Below are 24848 nucleotides of genomic sequence, written 5' to 3' on the forward strand. Positions count from 1 at the left end.
GCATCGTAAAGGAAGTTTGGATCTTTTTTTCCTTATTTTTGTGGCGATTCTTTCAATAAATATGAGAGGTCGTCTCGCTGTCACTTTCCCACGCCTTTTAATTGGTGAAATGTCTTATTCTGTTTTAAGGGTGGGATAAATAATTAAAAGAGAAAAAGGGGGAGAGAAAAAAGGTGTGACAGCAGCTTGGCGGACAACTGTGGATCTCTGCGAGTAACTCCTACCGTCCAAAAGGGGGGTTGGGTGGGGTGGGGGAGATGAGGAGGGGGGTGCATCGGCCGTACCCCCCTCTCCTTGATTGATTAGTTATTAGTCATCCCTTTGGCTAAATGGGACCCATTGAAAAGGCACCGTGGAACACATACATGAATCAAATATTCCTCGTGTCCCCTCAATGTCTCCACAGTAGTTTTGCTTAAGAAGAGAGGGGGTCGTGGCTTAGCATTATAAAGAGAAGGGGAAAACAGCAAAGCTTTATAAGGTTTATTTTGACACGAAAAAAGAAGAGGATCCCAAACAGAAGAGGAATTGTGGACTATATTTTTCTATTTTGGCTTTTGATGTCACATTTATTGGCATTTTTCATTGTGAAAAAATGAAACTTTGGACGTCTCCCTGGCTGTCCTGCCTGGTGATTCTCATCCTGTGTTTTGGATCAGAGTGCGGGACGGTGGAGCGGCGAAAAGGCAGATCCAAGAGGGACTTGGTGCGCATGAGGGAGGCGAGAGCCACCGTCCCGGGGGCTTGCGCCACGCGTCTGCCCCGGGGCAAGCGCTCCCTGGCCGGCTTGGAGCGCCGGGGGCTGCGCCAACGTCGGCGCTCCTCCTCGCAGCCGGAGGTGAGCTCTCCTGAGCGGGGCAAGGCTGTCTATTTCACCGGCAGGGGCGACCAGCTCCGGCTCAAACCCGGCGTGGAGATCCCAAGAGGGAACTTCACACTTGAGATGTGGATCAAGCCGGAGGGAGGTCAGCGATCACCCACTGTTATAGCAGGTAGGAACATATTCGATGCCTTTATTTTTCCATTTGTGACATGCGATGGGTGCTTTTTGTGCAGTTTAGACCACTTAATCCGCGTTGCACAATGATGTCACGTTTCAACTTTGCATCAATTAAGGGCAGAGCGACGCACTTGCATGCAGCTTGGATGGAGCAGATTTGTGCGTCAGCTGGTGTCGCCGCGCGTTCACACGTATTCTTCCAAAAGCCCACTCGGCTATTTTAAAACTATGATGTAATGTCCAAAAAGTTTGGCGGCGCGAGCACGTCAGAAGAAGTTGATACGCAGCGCGTGTCACGCATTTTTTGGACGTTACTTCAAAAAGATTGGCTGCATTTTGCGCACTTTTACGCACGGGGTCACGCAGATCCCCTACGCTTTCCACGCAAGCCAAAAAGCTTTTAAATGGATCAAATGCATGATAGATAAAAATGAGAAGGCAGGCTCGAGCGGGTTGTCCACTCGGGTTTGCGTAGAAAGCGTCACCAAAAAGTCGAGGCGTTCAACCAATTTACAGCGCACGACAAGACGCTACCTCGGCTCGCCGATTGGGGGCGTCGCGCCACACGTTACCTGCTTGCTTTGCCTTTTTGTACAGATGGCTGCTTGGCTGCCTTTGAACCGAACTGAACTGGAATGAACCCGGTACCTCCGCGCGCGTACGCATGCAGCACGTTTTGGTGGGACTTTCACTCTTGCAGCCATATGAGCAAATTTACTTATTTCTTTCTGTGTCTGACTTCACACACAAACAATCACAGTAGTGTGTGCGTGTTGTTTGCTGAGCACACTTTTTAGAGCTGCCAGTTGGCAGGGGGATGCACTGCAAAGAAAAAAAAAACATTGTAAGAGTTTGTGGTGGCATTTAATGATGATGATAAGTACACATATGGCCTGGGAGGCAGTGCAGGATACACTTTAACACCTTTAAAGATGCACTGAATGGAATTAGAACATGATTCCAAGACAAATGTTGTTTTTTCCTCTTGCCATCTCTCACGACTTTGTCGCCTTCTGCCATGCTGGGGGTGGGGGGAAAAACGGGGTCCCTAAAGAGAGCAAATAAGATGATCAAACATTCCCAATAAAGCCTAATCTTTTAAATCTAATTCAGGCCTGTGCAAATGCCCCATCCCCTTGTTTTGATCCACGGGGCTTGTTTGCAGCAGCTGTTTTCTAGACTGACTTGTTTTGACCATTGCAGTTTTCTCCTTTCCTGTGTCCCCAGCAGCACCCCACCCCCACTTCTGCCTCTCTCTTCTAAAGTTTCTTATTTTTGACCTGTTTACTTATGTTGTTATTTTTCATTTGGAAAGTTGGGGGAAACCATGCAGACTGGCTAGGAAAAAAAAAGTCACACCAGTGTCTTTGGGCAAGCCATAGGATGCTCTCTATATGGATTAATTAACCAATTATGGGCTGGACTAGCCCTTAAAATCTTAAATATTTATCTTAGCAAGACATTAATAAACCAGGGTTCACCAACATGGTGCCCGCGGGCATCAGGTAACGCCCAAGGACCACATGAGTAGCCCAGGAGCCTGTTCTGCAAATAGCTTAACAATTATTTAACATTGTGATTTCCTAGAAACAGATCCTTTGAAACTGTATAACAACTTAAATGGATTTAGAAAAATGTGACTATTACTGTTGTTTGTATGGCTTTTGTTGTGCCCATTGTCTATTCTAGATGATTTATTGTGTTACAAATAGTTACCGTCACTCTGTAGCTGATGACTAATTTCCTTTTTTAAATTTATATTATTCTTCCCAATTTATTGTTCGTAGCAGTTTACAGCTGTTATGGGGACCAGGATTAGTATTTTATTTATATATTTATTATATATATTTAATTAAGTAAGTAATAAATTATATATATATACATATATATTAGTATTTTATTTTGTTATACATATTTTTAGCTGTTCCACACCATGGAAGGAAATACTTTGCAATATCCTGTGTGGTACAAGTTAGCTTAGCATTTAGCTTAGCAACATACTGTTTGTCTGAATTTGTAACATATAAAGTCATTCCCTGGGTTACAGTTGGTTGCAGTGTGTTGTCAATCTGTAGCTGTTGACTCTTTCCCTTTTCTAAAAAAATAATAAAAGAAAAAAAGAAAAAATAATTTACCATTTGTAGCGATTTACTGATGCGCATCACAGACGGAAACATTTTACAAATGAGTCCTCCCCCAGTAGTCTTTGCGGTACAAGTTATTTTAGCAATTAGCTTAGCAACATAATGTTTGTCTAAATTGGTAACATTGGAAGTCATTCCCTAGGTTACGAATGTTTGCAATGTGTGTTTTCACTGTGTATCCGTTGACTCTTTTTTATTTATTTATCTATATTCTTGCTAATTTACCATTCATAGCATTTCACTGTTTTTATGGAGGCATGGATTACAGTATCATAGAGCTACTCTGCACAATAGAAGAAAATACTTTACAACAGACCCTAGCGCTGTAGCTTGTCTGGTGGTACAAGTTAGCTTAGCACTTTGCTTAGCAACAACTGGTAACGTTTGGAGTCATTCCCTGAGTTACAGATGTTTGCCATATGTGTTTTCACTGTGTAGCTGTGTTATTGTCTAACTATTTCGCTTTTTAAATCTATATTTTTGCTAATTTACCATTTGTAGCGGTTCACTGCTGTTATAGAGGCAAGGATTAGTATCTTAATAGAGCTAGGTAGGAAATAATTTATAATAGACCCTCCTAGGGTGGCCACTTCCATAAGGTCAAAAAGGAGTACATAAAAAAGTGTTCCCTCGCTATAACGTGGTTCACTTTTCAGTGCAAATGTTTATTTTTTAAATTTTTTTATTATTATTATTTTTTTTACAATAATGTGCCTATTGTATACAATTTATGAAGGTTTGAACATTGAGAATGTTTAAACGAGAAAGTTGAGAAAATGTAAATTCCTCGATGAGAAAAGTGTCTAAACTGTGTGGTGAAGGGTTTTAGAGCCTTAAAACATTTATAATAAATGTAAAACAAAGCTATAACTACGCGGATTTCATTTATTGCGAGTATTTTTTGGAACCTAACCCCAGCGCAAAACGAGGGAACACTGTATATCAGACTTGCGGTATGTTTTCATCAACAATAACGTTTTGCATGGTTTATAGATCATGCTTGTGCACTAAATGGTAAAAAATATCAATAAAAAGTCAAACTTCTTTTTGACAATTTATTTAGTTTACAGTACCATGTTTTTAACCCATTAAGGTCGGGAGCGCGTGACCGCGCTTCTACCGTTAAAGTCATTTGGTTTTGTTTTGACCAATTCTTGGTCTCTTAGTCGACTAAATTGATCAGAATATGCACAAGAGGGTGACGTGAGCCTCGTAGCATATCTTGGAATTTTATTCAAGCATTTATGGCTGACGCAGATTCGCGGGAGTTAAGTAATAAATGACGCGATTGACGACGGCACGGGAGGAATTCGAATCAGTGTAACAAAATATTTTTGTAGACAACGAGGATGTTGACCTCTGGCCACCCTAGACCCTCCCCATTGTAACAATCCATAGTATGGCACTGCCTTGCCACATGGTGGCACCTCGTGTACAGAATTGTACGCTTAATCGTGACGTGTGGTAGTGCCAAGAAGCCTCTTTTTTTTGCCTATTTATAAAGTAAGTGGACATGTGGACTTCTAGCCCATTTTTTCTCTCTCTATTTTCGGCTATCCAGCAGCACCGTCCATGGCTGATCTACTACCACGCGTTACACCATGTAACCTGTGCGGTACAAGTTAGCTTAGCACTAGCTTAGCTTTGGCGTTTCTTAAGCAGCTGCTAAACCAGGGAGGCTTGGTGACTGTTTGCCAAGTTTGCGTAGTGCCAAAAGTGTATTGGTAGCCATGAGATCCACTGGCCAGAGGCTGAGCTGTACTTTTTTTGTTTTTTGAGTAGTGTGAAGGAGTTACAAATCTTGTCCCTTCCCTGATATGTTCCCTGTGGTTTCTTGTACCAAAAAGAGGACATTATCTCGTCTACATGAAGGACTTCTTAAGAGGGGTATTTTCCCTTCTGACCAGAGAGCTGGCAAAGTCATCTTTTTGGCCGTCCAATACTGTCAATAGGCATCCGTTAACACTCAACGGATCAAATCTTTGGGTACGTCTTGTGCTCTTCTTAAGCTGAGTGCTGCTGTGACTGTTACATGTGGTCAGAATTGATCCCAGCTTTTTACACACAGACACACACAATCAGAACATCAAGTTCTGCGTCCAAATGTTATCCAAACTTTGTTGTGGCCTATTAGCCCCGTATCCGGGTCATGTTGCATTGTCCTGCATCAAGGGAAGAAGAAAATAAATGGCAAGGCAAGCCAGGGTTCTCTCCAGGGAGAATTCCATGCAGACGTCGGCTGATATTTGCTGAGATAATAGATCTACTATAACCCGGTGCTTTAGTTGCTTGTGTTGTATTTGTGTCTGGTACAAACCAGATGAAGGCAATCATTTGTACATTGCCACAAAATTTGTCATACTGGGAATAAAATAATTCAAATGTCTATTTGAGAGTTTCAAATGTCTGTATAGTACAGACGCCGCCAGCACGGCCTACTGGTTAGCACGTCTGTCTCACAGTTTTGAGCGTTCGAACCTCATCCTACATTTATAATTATATGGGTTTTCTCCGCGTTATTCCGGCTTCAGCTCACATTCTAAAAGCATGGATATAGAATACATTGAAAACTGTAATTGCCAATTGTTGATTATGTGAGTGACAATGATTGTGTGTCAGAAAGGTTCCAGGACTGGTGTCCCCAAAAATATTTATTTCGAACCCAAGCTACAAGCTTCATGTTTTCCCGCTCAAAGTGGGCCAGATGATGAACCAGAATAGAATGCGGCATTCATTTCATTAAGTAAAGAGAAGGGACAAGAGTTGTGGCAGAACAACTCATGGCTGCTTCGCCCTGACAACACGCCTGCTCAAAACGACCTCAGCATCTGACAGTTCCTGGCCAAGAAGATTGTCATTGAGTTGGATCAACCTCCCTACTCACTTAACATAGCTCTGCAAATATTTCCAGCCCCTCTTTTCCAAGTACAAGGAGGTCATCAAAGGGACTTGTTTTGAAGACAGCGAAGCTGTGGAGGATCCTCGGAAGAATCCTTGCAGACATGTCAGGGAGGACTGGAAAAGAGTGCTAGATTCTTGTGGGATTACTTCAAAGAGGTTCAAAATATCATTTTGACACTAGTCTTGGAACTATTCTGACACATCACTTTGCGCACTACAATTGACTGGCAACGAGGGTGTACTCTGTCTATTGCCCAAAATCAGATGGGATTGACCAACTGGAAGTGACAGAGGTAAACGAATCAATCTAAATACAAATATTTTGAAGTATTTTTATTAGAGTATTACATTTTTAGCATTTATTTTTCGCCCATTTTCAGTGACTCAGCTGGGCGGGGGAGGGCGTTGGTTTAGCGCACTCTATTGATAAGCTGCCACTGGATTTGACATGTTTTCAATTTCCCAGCAGTCTCAATCCAGCATCCTTTTTGATGATGCCTACTTGACAAGTGTAATGGGCTCTTTGCACAAATCCACTACTTCCTGATCTCGATACCACTCCTTAATTTCCTGTTTTTCATGATTGGGCAAACTGATGAATCCAGGTGTGTCTGGTCATTGTCGTCGTGGTTACTGAGGTCAGGCACACCTGGATTAATCAGTTTGTCCAATCATGAAAGACAGGAAATTAAGGAGTGGTGATGAGTTCAGAAAGTAGCGGATTTGTGCAAATTATAAATTATAAAACGTAGTCTTTAGGGTATTGAGCTGTACTTGGTATCGGCCCTGCAGCACAGAAGGTGTAGAGAGCAGTGGTTTATTCGCATGAGACAAAACTGCTAATTTCGGTGAGGCTCAAAAAAGTCTTGTGTGCTGTTTATTATTTTATTTTGATTAAAGCATGTCACAGCCATGGTTTTAAGACATGGGAATTCAATTACATTTTTCAATTCAATTTATTTCAATCATTTGTAAAAAAGACAATATAAAGCAATATTGAAATTCAAAGTTAAGTAAAAGAAATGAAAGTACTGTAGAATAAATTAAAACATCCTGTTCTGTAAATACATTTTTATTTTGATGTTCTGTCAGGAACATCTGGCATATAATAAGTTTTTTTTTTTTTAAGAAAAATATCAATAGTCTAATTTCTGACCGTGTAAACATAGTAATTGTTGTCAATGAGCCAAAGAAAGAATGAACGGTCTTTATAAGAGGAGTCAAGTGTAACATCAGCGATCATTATCTCAAGCTGAACTCTTACTCGTTTCGCCATCGAGCGAATATGAGCGCCGCCAACAACCTTAATGGGATGTCAATGTCACAATAAAAAGTTACGGTGCAAAAAAAGCTGTCAGGGTCCAATAACATGAAACCCTTTTAACTGAATCTTATTGGCAGACTCGAAGGCGTAAAGACTCCAAGAAGTAGTCTAGAATATTCAAGCCTGACAGCCCAGTTAAATGTTTAAAGTCTCAATATGTGATGTCATGACATTTTTGTCATCAATATCTTTTTATTTGTTCATGTTCTAGATTAAATATCAGCGGAATTTTCCATCATCCTTCAGGAAATCTGTGGCTTTAGGACGAAGAGTTATTTCACCTCTTGTAGGGTGACAAAGTCAACACACTCTTCATTGTTTGTCGAGTCAAAGCCGACATGTTTCTTTGTAGTATGTGTGTGCGTGTGTGTGTTAATACTGCTTTACTTTTTCTAGCCTTTTGTTTCCTGAGGGTGTTTTTCTTGGCCTGAGACGAATGCAAGGCAGCCTTTGGAACGATTGCAAATCTCTTAATGTGTGTGGACACAAATGGATTGTATATCATATGTAGCATACAGTGGTTGCGCTTGAAGTTCACCCCAAACGTACCATTTGGAGCTCAAGCAGAAATTCTCGGGACAAAATTCAAAGGATCATAGACCACTTCACCAGACCATTTCGGCCAGCGCAAAACGATCAGATATGATAAATACAGTATTCACTTTGGTTTGACTTATTTTCTTACCTGTTTATATCTATTTATTGATGTATTTTGTGTTACAAAATGGTTAATGGTTGTTTTAAAGTGCTTTACAAATACAGTTGAGTTGAGTTGGTTTTGACTCATTTTCAAAGTCAGGTTTCCAAGTGGTTGCTACAGTAAGTCCTGTTTTGTTCCTATAATAATTGACATGATGCCATATCAGCGATTTGAACAACTTTTTCTAGACAAATGACTTTCTGTGAGTGGTGTGGTGCTTTTGAATCCATCAGTTTGTGCTGTTTGACAAGAAGGACCCCGGAAGATGTAATGTTAGCTTCTTATGCTAGCAGTGTGCTCGGTATTGCCCAAATAACTTAATTAGGATATTTTATGGCTAGTGGTGTTTAACAAGAATAAGCACTGAGTGAACAAGTAGACTCCAAATCTTGGTAGTCCTCTCAGCTGCTCCATTAGTGAAATTTATCGGTTTGTGCTCTTTTTATAAGACGTAGCACTGAATGAATGTGTAGCCTGCTAATGGTAGCTTCATGTGCAAGATATGCTTCTCTACCGGCATTGTTTTTTTCTGGACAACACACTGTGATATGGATCTTTTGTAATCACTGCATTTGTGTTCATCAGTTTCTGCTACTTTGTATTTGACAAGAAGCACTGAGTGTAAATGTAGACAGATTTTAGCTAGGTGGCTTCTTAGAGCTATTAGCCGGAGCAAGTATTGACCAGCTTTTTGTGAACAAATAACTTTTATTTAGATGGTTGTGGTACACTGGAGTTCATCAGTGTTGTTTGACAAGAAGGACCATAAGAGTAAAGCTGTAGACTTATACGTTAGCTACTTGCGCTAGTGAGTCAGGAGCCAAAACTCTGTCATCTGTAATCAAGAGGTTGAGTGTTAATGTTAAAGTTTTACATTATATTCGTTTATTCAATTTTATATTTTGACCAGCGTCCAATACCTCGATTTAATTGACCCGGAAGCAATGGACAGAACATATATATATATATATATATATATATATATATATATATATGCAACCCAGGCTAGTCCCAAAAGAACGTTCTGGAAAAGTGTAGTGTGTTAGATTAATTGAGCATGGCAGAATTATGACAGCTGTTTACACGAGGAGCCCTGCGAGCATTGGAGCACACCTTTTAGCCTTGAGTGCACTAGCTGACAGATGGTGTTTTTTTTCCTTACAACCGAGTGAAAAGGCGGCGAACGTCATCCACCTAAGGCCTTGACCTTGACGCTGAACCCAGGCCATCGCTCTCCTTTTGAACATTAGTCCATTGAATTAGCAAGTTAATGAATGCATCCTGGAGCCGCTCGCTGTCTAATGAGAACCAGATCAAAGTTAGCACTCACCATTAGCCACAGGTGGCCTGATCAATGGCGGAACAAATACATGGGAAGAGAGGGTTGAGACCAAGAGGTATTGATTGCCATTATTATGATTAACATTAACTTTAAAATGTTACTTGTTGGCACTAATTATGACAATTGACAATTCCGAACATCCAGAACAACACAATGCAAATGCTTCCTTTATGGCTGGCATGCTAACAGATTGACATTAACCTCTATCAAGCTAACTTGTTTGATATTTCAGAAAGCAATACCCGGGAACTATTTTAAAACCTACATTCTACTTAAGTTATTTGTATCATGAAACTTCGAAAAAGTTTACAAATAGCATGTAGGCTTGAGTAAGAAGCATCCTCTTAAGAGAGTCAGCATTACTAGTTAGCATGCTCACAGACTATTAGAGAGATATTAACCCAACATTTGAGATATTTAGAAAATAATTATACATTATATATTTTAAATCAGTGTCACACTTTTTCACACATTTTTTTCTTAATTAAACTTGATTCAAACTACAACATTAGCACTAATGTGTCACTGCTAACAAAAAAGCAGACGGACAGCTCTGTAGGTATTGCATTCCATTTTGCGAATTATAATTCCTTCCATATTCAGCCTATGACGACTTGTTAGAAGATAATGTGTGTAAATCAGAATAATCCGTACGCAGAGTTGCAGGCTTCTTAGAATGCCTTAAGATGTCTAAAGGTGTTCTAAAAAAAATTTTACCAACCAGAGGACAGCATTCTCCCTTCAAGTCAGAATCCTCTTTGATGCACCATGTGGGACATGTCAAGGTGCCTTTGAATCTTTGCAAAACCTCCATGCAGCAGCCTGGGCCACAAACTTGCATTCACGTTGAACCCTCTTGGACCCGAACGTGTGCGCCGGTCACATACGTACCTCAACAAGCGTTAAACAAACAAACAGTTAGCATTCAGAGATCCCCTAAGAAGTGAAAACACATTACCATGCTGGAGCTGACACACATGGTCCAAGTGAAACAGGAAAAAGGTGTTTTGGTGCCTCTACAAAAACAAGGCCTCAGCAGAAAACCGGCCTTTTCTGGCTACTTAGCTGGCAAGGGACATTTACACTAACAACTTTAAATGCACTCAGTGTTCACGAAAAGCCTATACAGAGAGATTTCCATGGAGTTTCCCTTAGCCAAACATGCACTTCAACCCAATTTCCAGGACAACACACCCTCAGATATATAGGAGAAAAATAAATCATATTTATGCGTCTGCTTTCCGATCTTGACAGCTGGAAATAACAATTACCGGATTCTTGGATGTTTTTGATTTTTTTTGGTAATGTATAGGATTGAGTTGAGTTTTATGGAGGTACTTGGCGTGTGTAATGTTCTCATATGTATTGGCGGGTGATTACCGGTACATTTTGACTCTGCGGATAGCCTTGCGTGACGGATAAGACAGAACCACAATATCTGACCAAATCCACAGCTCTATTTGGGCAAATGCACCCCCTCCCCCCAAATCTGCATGGAATCTCTGCCATGCTTCACGTTTGCCTGCAGAGACATATTTGTACCACGCTTACTCCCTCCGGCTAACAGACCCCATTGTGTTGCCGCCAAATATCTGAAGTTTGAACATGTCAGTCCAAAGCAGCTGCTGTTTTCTACCACCTGAGTTTCTATGTCCTTTAACCCTGTGCATTCACTTGACTCCCACATAAGTATAACAGGGGCTTTTGGTGTGTTCCATAAAGACGACCTCAGATAACTCCACGCTGGAAATAAGTGTTGCCATTTTTCTCTGCAAGGGACCACTTTCTCTTTTTGGTGTTCTTGTTTGTTTACATGTATTGTTCAATTAATCAAATTGAAAACTTCCCTCTACAAAGTAGTGAGCTGAACCGGAACCTTGGCACCTGTGAAGCGACAGACTGCCAGAACATGTAGACTCATAGACTAAGCAAATGCACATATTAACAGTGTTTTCCTCTGTTGTCTTCCCAGGCCTTTACGACAAATGTTTCTACGCCTCCAGCGACCGAGGCTGGTTGCTCGGCATCCAGTCGGTCAGTGAACATGGCAACCGAGACCCTCGCTTCTTCTTCTCTCTGAAGACAGATCGTGCTCACAAGGCCACCACCATCCACTCCAACGCACGCTACATACCAAATCAGTGGGCGCATCTGGCCGTCACCTACGATGGCATCTACATGAAGCTCTTTGTCAACGGCGCCCAGGTTGGCGTGAGTCGTGAGCAATCGGGTGACGTCTTCAGTCACCTGACCAAAAAGTGCAAAGTACTGATGATCGGGGGGAACGCACTGAATCATAACTACAGGGGGTCGGTGGAGAGGGTGGCTCTATGGCGGCATGCTCGAGGGCAGAGGCAGATTATCAGGGATATGCAGGGCTATGACGACCCTCAAAATCTACCTCAGCTGGTCATACGTGAGACCTTTGAGCACCCGGGCAGGAAGTGGCTGACTGTGAAAGATGGAAACTTTCCTCAGCCAGAGCAGAGGGGAGGTGTACGGATGGGTTTTCAGGGTGGTGGAGGAAATACAGAAGGATTATTAGACACAACCCTAGAGCCTCCAGCTTGTGGCCAAACGGTCTGTGACAATGTCGAGGTCATCAAAAATTACAACCAGCTTTCTAGTTTCCGACGGCCCAAGAAAGTACGATATCGCGTGATAAATATCTGGGATGATACGCGGACCAAGCCAACCGTGTCGGACCACCAAATTAGCTTGCAACACCAGCAGCTTAATGATGCCTTCAGTCCTTACAACATCACCTGGGAGCTCAGCATTCACAACATCACCAACTCGTCCCTTCGAAACAGGTTGATTCTTGCTAACTGTGACATCAGCAAAGTGGGCGACGACGCTTGCGACCCAGAATGCAACCATCCTCTCACCGGGTTTGACGCAGGAGACTGCGTGTCGGGCCATCGGAGCCGCTGCCCTGAGAGCAAGCAGGGTAACGGCGTGTGTGACCCAGAATGTAACTGGGAAAATTTCTACTACGACCTCGGTGACTGTTGCAACCCCGATGTAACGGATGTGACCAAGACGTGCTTCAACCGCTCCTCTCCACACAAGTAAGAACACTGCAATTTATTTTCTAGTTCTTCAAATACAGTATATCACCACAACATTCATTGGTTGATTTCCTACAAGTCATGATGAAGTAATTTCAGTTGACCAAATCCACATCTCTCATTCCTCGATTAATCAAAAGACAAATCTTTCGGTGTGCCCGCCCCTCAAGATGGGCTTGGAAGTCAAGTCCTTCTGCTTCCTGACCATTTGGTTTGCGGCTGAGTTGTAACTCAACTCCCAGCCTGTGTGGCCTGGGAAATCCTCCGGGGGCAGCTAGTCCAATCTTACCTCGGCCTGCTTCAATCAGTGTTCCGCACACAAGCGGGGCAAAACAAATGCTACATGATGATTCTCCTGGTAGCAAATGCACAGGCCAGACGGATATATTTTGTGTGAGTGTGTGTATCCATTTTTCAACAACTCTCCCCCACCTTTTTCTACTTTGTTTCCTGTAGCCAGTGGTCCAAATTAAGCTGTCTTGATTGGAGGCGGCGGTTGATTCGGAAAGAGTGAGATTGTAAACAGTGTAAAGGCAAATAGAGGTCAGGAAAACAGGACCAGAATGACTTTCGCTTGTAGCAATGGAAATTATTCTAGACATGCCGCTCTCCCCAGGAAACCGCACAGACGTGTTTCCTTGGGAGGCAGGTGAGGGTCCCCAAACACGAGAGGCTGAATTTTCCAATGAAAAACAGTGGAGAAACTTGTGAGGATTCATTTTTTTCATGGCGTCTTCCAGGTGTACAGCATATGAACGTAGGGATTGTGGTATTCGATGTGGCTGCTTGAGAACACGCAGACCTTCATAAACCTTTTTTTTTTTGTTATGTCGTAGTAGCTGGCAGAGATCGTAGCTATTTGGAATTTTTTTTAAAAGGCCTCTGCCAGCCCTCCAATACCAGCATTTGTTGGTTCCGGGTGTACAAGATTCAGTAGCCTTGAATGAACACAAAGCATGGAGTTGTCATCATTAGCAAAAGCGGTAAATCCTCGTTCAGATCTTCGTGTTATTGTGAACAGAGCGATGAAGGTGGCTGGTTTCAATCACAGCTCAAGTTGGAAGCGCTGTCAGTTCACCACTATCCCTTTGTTTGAAATGACCGCTAAATAGCAAAATAATGACATTTAATTAACAACACTGGGAGAGTAAAAGCAGGTGGGCTTCACATCCCTTCCAGCTTAGTCATCGTTCAAAGCCCATTCATCAAGCGGCGGAGAATCTGCTTGATTTAGATGTCAACAACTGGCTTCCACTGTCCAAATCTCCTTGGTATTTGACATATGGGCGTGGGGTTTGACGCATACCAGAAAGAAAGAAAAACAGGGGCGATCTTCTCATTGAGAATAATCTTGCACAAGTGACTGCTTGCATTGATTTTTGATTATGGTATGTGCATGGTATGCTCTACAGATATTTTGAGTTCTTTGACTTCTGCCTATGGAATCCAGCATGAGAAATGCACATTACATTGCAGGGGGACAATAACTGTGGCTTTCATTTCCTTAACATTGCTGCCTGTTTTTAAAAGACAAGTAATCATAGGACACAGACAACTGCAAACACCACCGCCACCATTCCCAACCTCTGCAAACAAATCTTGCTAAATATGATTGGAATTTTTTCTCAGTCTTTTTTTGCTTTTTTTTTGTGCTGGTATTTGATTTGATCTCATGTACTTTCTAAAAAATGCCAACCATTCCTTTGCCTGGATTTATGTAGTGTGAAATTATATTACATGAGGGCGAAATGAGACAGTGAAGGGCACAGGGAGTTGGCTTCATGGTTTACCCCCAATGACTCACCGATGAAATATTCAATACTGTATTTGAAGTTTTTAGTAATATTTCCAACCTAAGCACCCGGATGTCATTCCTAAACCAATGAAAGACGGGTGCACACACCTTTTCATTTTGGGAAATGAAGCTTTAGCACGGCGTTGTCAGAGGCTAATAGGTCATCCGTTTTCCCTTGGCCTCTGTCTCTCCTCCTCATGAGTCAATACATCTCAGAGTGGCAGATTGATGGATGGACCACCCTTTCTCTGCTCCACTCCCTCTCCCCGCTGTATTTAGCTCAGTGGAGGGAGCTAATCTCCCAGGCCCTTGACTTGGGTGTTTTACAGTTGGTCGTCTAAACCATTAAGCCCCGTCCCATAAAACATAATGGAGTGCTTGTTCGTAAATACCAGGACTTTGCACTTCCCCTTTAAAACCGTAGCGCACTTATAAAAACACCTGTTGTCAAGATTTCACCTGTGCTTTTAGTGAGGGGGTAGCTGTTCAAGAAAATGCCTCATGCATTCGAGGCCATTAGCCTACTCGGATGGGATAATGGATTGTCAGATTATATCTTTTTTTTGAAAATATGCTGCACGGGGGAGTTCACCACTTTATGCTCCAGCTAGATGGTGGTCGTTAAGTCGCGGAAGGCAAGGAAGATGTTGCCAAAGTTCTGAGAGCGTTCACTCCAGTGCCCAGTTAAGAGTGACCACTTCGGAGCTTTTGCCGGCCCCTTTGTCCTGTTAAACCCTTCTGGTTATTGTTGTCATCATTCCCAATTCTAATTTCTTTCTGGGTTGTTGCGAATCAACGCGTGCAAGAGTGCATTTATAAGCAGAAAGGTTGAGGACAAGCAATCAGATCCGGTAATAAAAGCGGAGATGAACGATGGGGTTTAAGAGCTGTGGTGTTACCCCACTCGGAATATGAAAGTTCTATTGGCTACCAGTGCCACATACATACCAGCTTGCTCCTTCACTGGCTCCAGGCTTACTTTACTGAATGTATATGAGATAAATTTACAGCTTCATATGAATTATACATGGGTGTAAATGGATGAAGTCATAATCTCCAATTTAAAAGCTTTGAGCGCAGAAGTTTGAGCAGTCACACGCTGGATCTCGCACCAAACGATCCGTCACAGCCACCTGTCCAACCTCCCCATGTGACGGGGTTCCAAAGAGGGAGAGCGACAGGGTCGGAGTAAAGCCGGGTAAGGGTCATTGGCAAGGAGCTTAGAAGAAGACGTGAATGGACGGGCACAAAGACGGAGTGAACGGTCCAAACTCTTTGTGTGCTACAGACACTTCCACAGGCTCGGCAAAGTGGCAGCTGATCAAAGCCTCTTTTCTCGCAAGAGTAACAAACAATAGTCGGAAATCCAGAGCATATGGGCGCCTTCAATATGCAGAAATGAATGCTCACCGAGGACTTTTAAATCATTGTTGTCTTTGTACAAAATGCCAAATGTGTCGAACGTGCTAATGACCATAGATGGTTGGTTATTAAATTAACTTAATTAGATTAAGTAGAATTTGTGCTCTTGAATGTCTGTCAGTCAAACCCTTTGACCAATCAAGAATTGTTAGGGAATTCCTAAAAGAATATGTACGATGTATTATTTTTGTCAATTAAAATTTACCAGGCTTCTTGATAACATGCCATGTCACAGGCACGTTTTGTCAATATACCCCAAAGATCAAGAATTAGAGCTAAATCAGCCTAAGATTTTGTCTTGCTGAATGTCCATCTTTTGGCACATGCTTCCACATTTCGGCGAGTACTTAATGATGCAAAGCCTAAAAAAAATACACTGACTGAGAAGGACCATCTGTACTGACCCAGATCTAAGGATGTAAACCTGCTTCCGTCAGTGCTCCGTCTGTGTATAATTCAAGGCATCGCGTCAAAAAGCACTCACCGATAATGCGGAAGCACTCGCCGAAACGTAGGCATCCGTCAATGACGGGCCCACCTAAAGACGGAATTACCCACCCCTTGTTGTCCGTTTCAGCTCCTTCATCAAAAATGAGCCACTGCACACCCCGCCCCCTTCTCCACCGTAACCAATGTTGAGTGCGGCTAGGGGTTGTGAATGACAAAAGAAAAGCGGCTTTTGCTTAGTGTAGTCCCGTTGTTCCCTCGAAACGGCTGATCTTAACCAAGCCTCGCTGTCAAGTCAGGGCCGCTGGCTGGTCATTTTTGGAAGTAATCAGCTCACAATTGGTTTGTATTTGACAGACACAACTACTGTTGGAGTTCTCGAGATCGGTATTGGTCTTGAGACCGGTCTCAAGACCACTTATTATTATTAAAGGTCTCGGTCTCGTCTTGGCATGGAAGGCATCTTTGCTTGGTCTTGGACAGGGAAAACTCTGGATTTTTGATCTAGACTGGTTAAGACCAGGCCAGTACCCCCAGTGTGGAGGTGCTGTGCTGCCTTCCCGGTGTTGCCTGCACTGGAATGCCACACCCCTAGATTTGAGCTGTATTCTATCGTAATATTTCAAAAACAACATGGAAGAATTTGTGTTTGTAGCAAATGTAATTTAAAAAAAGATACTGGTGTTTTTTGTTGATAAATACAGTTTTGGTCTTGTCACTCAGTCTTGATAATCTCGTTTCTCAATAATGTCTTGGTCTCGGTTGGTGTGGTCTTGACTGTTAAATTTGCTATTATATAGTCTACCCCCGGAAAAGTAGCCTGTGTATTCCGTTGTCTCTTCCTCGTGGTGCAGTGAGATTTATCCATCAAACTTTGTGGAGATATTATCTATTAAATGTCTCCGGGTTCAAACTTTCATCGAATTGCCAGTAGGGACAATTTTCTCACGGGTGTGTTTCCTCTAAAACGCTGCCAAACACCGCTGTTAGCCACTTTTAAATTGCTTCCTCTAGGTGACATTGAACATACGCCACCAGTCAGCTTGCTTTTACATTTAGATTTTAATATCTTATGCAGACACTTGCCTCTTTTTTTTTTTGTAAAAAATTTCAAGACGTGGAACTATTCACTAAAAAACATGCTGGCATGGCTGGCTAAGTTTTCAGAGCACCAAATGAAAAAAATTATACGCAAAGGGCTGTGGTGCAAAAGAATGAAACTGAAATTAACAGGACAGACAGCACTAAGTGAATATAATGAAGAAATTGGTGGGTTCGTGTAAAAAAACAAAAAGTTGGTGTAGCACCATTGAAATTAAGTTGAAAGTTATTTAATCAGGGTCTACATCATTTTTTATTTTTTTTTGCTGTATTTTTCTGCTTCTCACGTTCATCCACAAATATGCCGATACCTAACCACAGACTTGTAATGTGTAAATAGACAAACACAGCCGGCCATTCAGAAAAACTACCCATAGGCGTGTAGTTTATTTGTTCCAGTGAGAGATTATGCCGCATTATTTTCACCACTTAGTTCACATTTAACCAGAGGGTCGGAACCATTTGGTTGGAAGTGCGTTTTGCTTCCCAGCTGTACATGGTCATGTCTTTTTTTAATTTATTTTTATTAGCCTCGTTGTCACACTTAATCTTATGATCCGAGAACACCAAAGTAACAAACCAAAACACTGGTCGTAGCAGGCAAAAGGATCACAACAAACTAAGTCAAAACATTCAAAGGAGGTGTAATTTGTGACCATATTTTGTCTGTTGTGTTTTGTGTTGTTTAGAATTTTTTTATTTTTATTTTTTAAATACTCCAGCAGATGCAACAGATTATTGACACTTTCAACTAGTGATGGCTGTGCTCGCTCACACTGCCTGCCAGGGCCAGCGGCCAGGCTTTAATTTGTTCATAAAAACGAATGACAGTTAGACTGCGGCGACAACTTATCGCGGTGCTGAATGATTACAGTTATCAGTACCCGCCCCCCCGCCCCCCCCCCCGGGCCAGAACGCATCGCTGGGCCACACTCCTGGAAGACAACACTTCACTCCGTGCGCTCAATTAATTGGTGGCTTGTTGACATGAAGAAGACCTCGGGAGAACTTGAATCAAACGGAATAATAGCAGCAAATGTTTTATTGAACTGGTTGTCTTCCCAACATAAAACATGTGTCGCCATGATGTTCACAAGGCATTGCGGCTTGGCTATCAGCACTGCTACAAACAAGGGAAATGAAGGCCCTTGGTTGCATTTTGGGTTGCTGTTTATTGGCCTCTTACACTTCCTAGACAACAGCCTCAACGAGGGTCCAATTTCCTCTCCAATACACAAGGGTGCAATAGCGAGGATGACAAATGATTAGGGCGTCTTCAAATTGAAACAGCATTGCAGCATTTTATAAATTTGGTTCTCTATCTCCATTCGTTCATGCATTAGTGCAAATAATTTGTTGCTCAAGTTCCCCAGCCAGGTCGTCCATAAATAAGACTGCATTCACACAATCCAATTGAACATGTGTTTTGTGTGCTAGTGAGTTTTGGAGCCAAGAAAAAGCAAAAACTTGTTCTTCTTCTTCTTCTTTTTTTTACATTAAAAAAATCCCCAATATTAGGACTTTATTTTCATAAAATTTTGACTTTTCATTACTATATAACATTATTAATTTTGTGCCTCTAAAATTCTGCCTTGTTTTTTAGTGTGTGGAAAGTTTGTCTTTATTATTGTAAAATTATATTATTTATTATTATTGTTATTATTATTATTATTATCATCGTTGTTGGTAAATTCACACAATTTTATATAAGATTTAGATTTTTCTTGTAATATTATGATTCTGTATTTATATATTTTTCAAATTATATTACAATTTCATTCTATTTATTACAAATGCATGACTTTTTTGTAACATAATTTTCAGTTTCTTCCAATCTATTGCTTGTAAAAATTACAACTTTTTTTTCTCATATTACAGGTTTTTCCTTCTAATATAATGCTTTATTCGCATAAATGTACATTTGGGAACAGTAATATTTCAACTTTACCCATCAGCTTTTTTTTCCTAATAAACATTTTGCGTAACAACCCGATTTTTTTTCCTGTAAATTAGTGCTATAAACTTGTAAAATGACATATTAGGAACTTTAGAAAAAAAACTTCTCATAACATTACAACTTTATTCTCATAAAAATCTGACTTTTCTTGTGATATCAGAAAGTTATTGTCAGGAAATAACAACCATGTCTGGAGATACTACAACTTATACCTGGGAAGTTGTTTCCAATATTATGACTTTCTTTTCAGTCGGTGCTAATATGGCTTTGTGCAAAAAAAAAAAAACAGATTCATATGTAAAACTTTTTTTCCTATGTGCTTTTCCCCGTCATTTCCCAGAGCTTATTTGGATGTGAAGGAGCTCAAAGAGATCCTGCGCTTGGACGGCTCTACTCACCTGAACGTTTTCTTTGCCAACTCCTCTGATGAAGATCTAGCGGGGGTTGCCACTTGGCCGTGGGACAAAGAAGCCCTCACGCATTTAGGTTAGATGACACGTAAACACACACACACACACACACAGAGACACGCACACACACTGTTGATTCAGTGTAATTACAGTTCAAGCCTCAAGCAGCAATCATCTGTCTTGATCACAGCTCAAACTGTGAGGAAGCGCAGGTGGACCGTTAGTAATCCATTACGCGACTCTACATATTGATTGTTTGCATAATGCATTTACAGTGGATATAAAAAGTCTACACACCCTTGTCCAAATACTAAGTTCCATTCATACTTTGAAATAATTTCAAAACTTTACAACATTAATGTAACTCATCAACTCATTTGATTACAAAAATGAAATCTTTTTGATTGTGGAAGTAAAAAAAAATCTAAGATAATGTGGCTTCACAAGTGTGCACACCCTGATAACTGGGGATGTGATTGTATTTAGGATGGGAGTCAGCACATACCTTTATAGCACTCCTGATTAACCACGTTTGTTTTTATTTTTTTATGAAAATCTTTGTCTTAGTTGAGTTTTTAATTAGTTTTAGTATTAGTCTTAGTTTTTTAAAAATATATATATATGAAATGATTGTTGGGCACAAGATTTTAAAAAACAAAGGTCACTACATATTGTGTAATAAAGTAATGTAACAACAATTCTCAAAGACCTTTTGACCTTTGACCTTTTGGCTGTTCTTCTTTAATATCGAAATAAATTTTCACTTAAAAATAACCCCAAATAAAGACAAAAATGAATGACTATAGTTATAGTTGCTTTTAGTACGTTTTACAAATGTGAGATGTAGTTTCAGTTAGTTTTCATTTTTGTAAAAACATTTTCATTTTTATTTAATTTCATTAACAAAAACATCTACTCTTTTTAAAAATTTTAATGTAACTTTTAATTTTTAATTTTTTTTTATTTTTAGTAATTTTAAAATTTTTAGTTTTTGTTATTTTTATTAGTTTAATTTAATGTATTTATTTAATCATATCTTTGATGCTGACTCTGAAACTTTTAGAAAAGGGTGTGCACACTTGTGCCACAACATTATTATAAACTTTTTTTTCAATCTATATATATATTTATATATATATAAAACGCAAAATCCTTTTTTATTTACCGTACACTATATTTTCACATCTCCCAGGTGGAATTGTGCTGAACCCGTCTTTCTACGGCACATTTGGCCACACCGACACTATGGTTCACGAGGTCGGTCACAGTCTGGGCCTCTACCACGTCTTTCGAGGGATCTCTGAGATCGAGTCTTGCAACGACGCTTGTTTGGAGACGGAGCCGTCCATGGAGACGGGCGATCTGTGCGCCGACACCAACCCCACGCCCAAGTACAAAGGCTGCCACGATCCCGAGCCGGGAAACGAAACCTGTGGTTGTCCGCACTTCACGCACACGCCCTTCAACAACTACATGAGTTATGCAGGTGTGCAACTGGGTGCCTTGATTGTTTTTTTATTTTTTTTTATTTTTTATAATTTCCCCAAGATATTACAATTTATATAAAGTAACGGTGGTCTTGTGGACCGCTAGTCGCTTTAAGATCATTACTAAAACTGCACAAGGAATTTGATTACAATAAGATACATGCCTAAATTAATGAGAGATTGTTGATTATTTAATATGTGTAACTGTGGGTCACCAATATAATAACAGTTACCACATTTTTGTGACAGGAACTGTTTAATGGAAGTGTTTAGTTGTCTTAAGCAGCACTTTGTTTATAAATAATATATCGGTATGAATTTTGTTTGGTGAAGTCTGCTCTCATGAGTATCAAACCTTTATTGTCATGAAATCGACACTCCCCAACCGCCCTGCATATCTATTTTGGTTCATTTTTATCTTGGGAAGTTGCTTTTTTTTCTTTTAATACTATTTTTTTTTATTTTTGCTTTGATTTATTACAACTTTTACTACCATTCTTATATAATTATATCATGGGGAAATACACCCCCCCCCCCAAATATTTCAACTTTAACAATAATCTAGGATGTAATGCATTAGCAGTCCATTTACCATTTATTAACTAAATATGTCACCATATATTAAACTAATATATCACAATATTGCATTTTACAATTTGTTGAATATTCGTATGTGATTTTATTTTGCTTAGTTTGCAGCCAGCTCAGCATTGCAAATAAGAACCTGTTCTCAATTGTCTTACCTGGACAGATATGTAAAAAAAGAAAGAAAAAAATTTATTCAAGAATTTTAACATTTGATTTTGCATATATTCTTAAAAATTCCCCTTTTTCTTGGGCTATTATAACTTTATTCATGGAAAATATCACCTTGTTTTTATGCAAATATTATGACTTTATTCGCCAAATTTTCTGAGGGTGAATTATTAATTTCCCGCCATCTCTAAAATAAAATTACAACTTTTTTATTACCTTGTATTATTCTCAAAATATTAAAACTATTTTCGTGTTACCTTTTTTTTGTATTTAAAGGCTATAATCTTGTAAAATTACATCTTGCAAAATGATGACGTCATTAATTTAACTAATTTAATATTTGTGTGTGACCAGTATTGGAGAAGTTATTGCTGAGCCACTGTCCCAACTTCCCATATTCCTGCAAACGAGCCTTGTCTTCCCCACAGACGACTCCTGTACCGACTCCTTCACCCTGAATCAGGTGGCTCGGATGCACTGCTACCTGGACCTGGTCTACCAGACGTGGCAACCTGCCTCCAAACCTCCCCCGGTGTCGATGCCCCCTCAGGTGGTGGAGCAGCACCACAACTCTGTCACCTTGGAATGGTTCCCGCCCATTTCGGGACACTTTTACGACAGGTGAAATGACCTGGATAGGTTGCCTATAGAAATGACTTGACTTGGAAGTCTTAAGTGATCCTTTGTATCTTCATTGGACTTTGCCTTTTTAATCACATAGTTGAGGCAGGTGTTTGTCTACTTAGCTTCAGGGAGGCGAGCCATCTAGTATGGCGGAGGGCTTTATTTGTGTGTACTTTTTTGAATATAATTATGTACTGTACTGTACACATGAACACTAATGCACACTGAAGGCTTCTGAAATACACCCTAATATAAGTGCATACTGCAAAGGAAACTCGTTTACAGCATGCGGTGAAACTGATTGATTCACCGCATAACCGTGCCATATATATATATATATATATATAGCAACATCTATACAGTTTGAGGAATGATGGCGCTTGTGGTCTGTATCTAAGTTGGTTGCTATGCCTGTCTGTTGTGTTTCCTAGAGAATTGGGATCAGTGTGTGATAAATGTACAGAGGGGAGAGTTCTATTGCAGTACGCCTCCAACTCATCATCACCCCGACCGTGCGCCCCCTCTGGACACTGGTCTCCACTCGAGGCTGAAGGTAGATATCATGTGCACTACATACTCAACATCGTCCACTACTGTGCTAAGCGATACGAAAGGCTGTGTAAAATATACAAACAGAAATTGAGGTTTTGTTGTTTTTCTGAGTCAAAGCTCCAACATGCAAACATTTTGCCTACTGACTCACTTCCGAAACACGCACTCATTAGTTGGACTCCCGACGGATCAAGCTTTAAAGTACCGTACTGCCATTCACGTGGCGTTGGGGATCAAGCCTACGTCCGATGTCAAAATCCTTGTCTTAAATGAAATTCCCCCATTAAAAACCATGGGATTTAGGCACAATCAAAGCTGACATAAGTGGGATTTCCGCTGATTTATTTTTTGGGTGCACTGATAGTGAGTCCTCTTTATAAGAACTTTACAGGGATGAGGTATTTATGCTATTAAAATACTTTGTGTCCCATCTGCGCACCACTGGATCTCTCTGGCAGAGATTTGCTATTATGATGCTCGGAGCGCAGACCTCCAACAAGGCTGGACTATCCTAATTTGGATTCACTCGCTTTTGGCTATTATTGAAGTTTTCAATGTTGACAAAATAATGACACCTTTATTTAAAATAAGTGTATTTCATATTTTTTTTCTTGTACTTGTTTACATTAATTGTATCAACACCTGATTGTTCAAGTGAATGAATTTTACCATATACTTCAAGAAAAATTAATAAATAAAAAAAATGACAATACCATAAAACCCTATGTATAAAACGCTCCAAAAAATCACCACGAAAAAGTAGTTTATTGTCAGTACTTGTGTTGTGTATAATACAGTCAATACAATACAACACAGTCATTTGCTTTCGGATTTTACAGTAAATCACTAAAACATATCATTAAAATAACAAAAAGGACTTCACCTTTGGCCCATGTTCCAACCCTCTACAAATATCCTGCACAAAAAGCAAACATGAAAAAAAAAAATCACTTCAAGTAATGACTGCGTAAGTTTATCTGTCCAAGGAATATTTCTATTAATGACAGCAGTGATTACGATCTTATTCATGTTTATAGTATACAAGCTGCAAAGCTTGTTGGACCGAGACCTATTACTCACGCATTATTACACCTTTTTAATGACTGCTTTAGAGCTTGCCCTCCTCCACATATCATATCAAGTGTACGTGCACGCTCCTTTCAGGCACGTCGCCAAGCGGCCAAATTTAATGTGTCGCCTTTATCTCGGATTCTGTGCGGCGTTTGTCTGCTTGAGTTGGCGTGCGTGCGTGTGGGTGATCTATAGATTATTTAAAGTCACTGAACCTTGCCTTAACACTCGCCATAATGTGTGTACCAGAGGCAAGTCTGGGCTTGTCCAACATGCTCTGTGTGTAAACTGTACTCAATTTTCTTTCTTGGAAAGCCTCCCTGTTTGTGTCAGCTCCCCATTTCCTCTTAACTTTGCCCGGGCCGGCGTCTCGGTGGACTCCCAGCTGCCGTTTTGGGTGAATAAAGTGTCTGCAGTAGTAGACGTTCTCCCGCACCCGCTGATGGTTGGAAACAGATGCATTTGCATGTAAACTATACGGTGAGGCTCATATCTGGAGATAAACGATGCCGTGCTGGGCTTTGCATGTGCGTATGCATTCATGAGTTGAGCGTTCATGCATACACATCGCACCTCAAACGGCGGCATGGTCATTGAGGGCCAGAGTACCTCTCGTAAATGTTTACGACTCGATGGCCTGGCAGGGGAAAAAAAGTTAAAAAAGAAAAGGCACACATGGACATGAGTTCGGCAGGAGGTGGAGAGGAAGAGAGGTTGTGTGCGGTGGAAAGCAACCAAAATATT

General features: G+C 40.7%; 1 protein-coding gene across 1 annotated transcript in view; it reads left to right on the plus strand.

Annotated features, from left to right (window-relative positions):
* The first annotated feature begins 279 nt into the window (after positions 1-279).
* pappaa (pregnancy-associated plasma protein A, pappalysin 1a) overlaps positions 280-24848 on the plus strand; it is a 93162-nt gene continuing 68593 nt past the window's right edge. Inside the window, exons 1-6 of the mRNA XM_077542657.1 lie at positions 280-992; positions 11384-12482; positions 19545-19690; positions 20807-21100; positions 22286-22478; positions 22913-23034. Coding sequence (XP_077398783.1) covers positions 596-992; positions 11384-12482; positions 19545-19690; positions 20807-21100; positions 22286-22478; positions 22913-23034 — 2251 coding nt within the window. The 5' untranslated portion in view covers positions 280-595. The remainder of the gene's footprint in view (positions 993-11383; positions 12483-19544; positions 19691-20806; positions 21101-22285; positions 22479-22912; positions 23035-24848) is intronic.

This window comes from Vanacampus margaritifer, chromosome 14 (genome assembly GCF_051991255.1).
Source record: "Vanacampus margaritifer isolate UIUO_Vmar chromosome 14, RoL_Vmar_1.0, whole genome shotgun sequence".
Classification (NCBI taxonomy): domain Eukaryota; kingdom Metazoa; phylum Chordata; class Actinopteri; order Syngnathiformes; family Syngnathidae; genus Vanacampus; species Vanacampus margaritifer.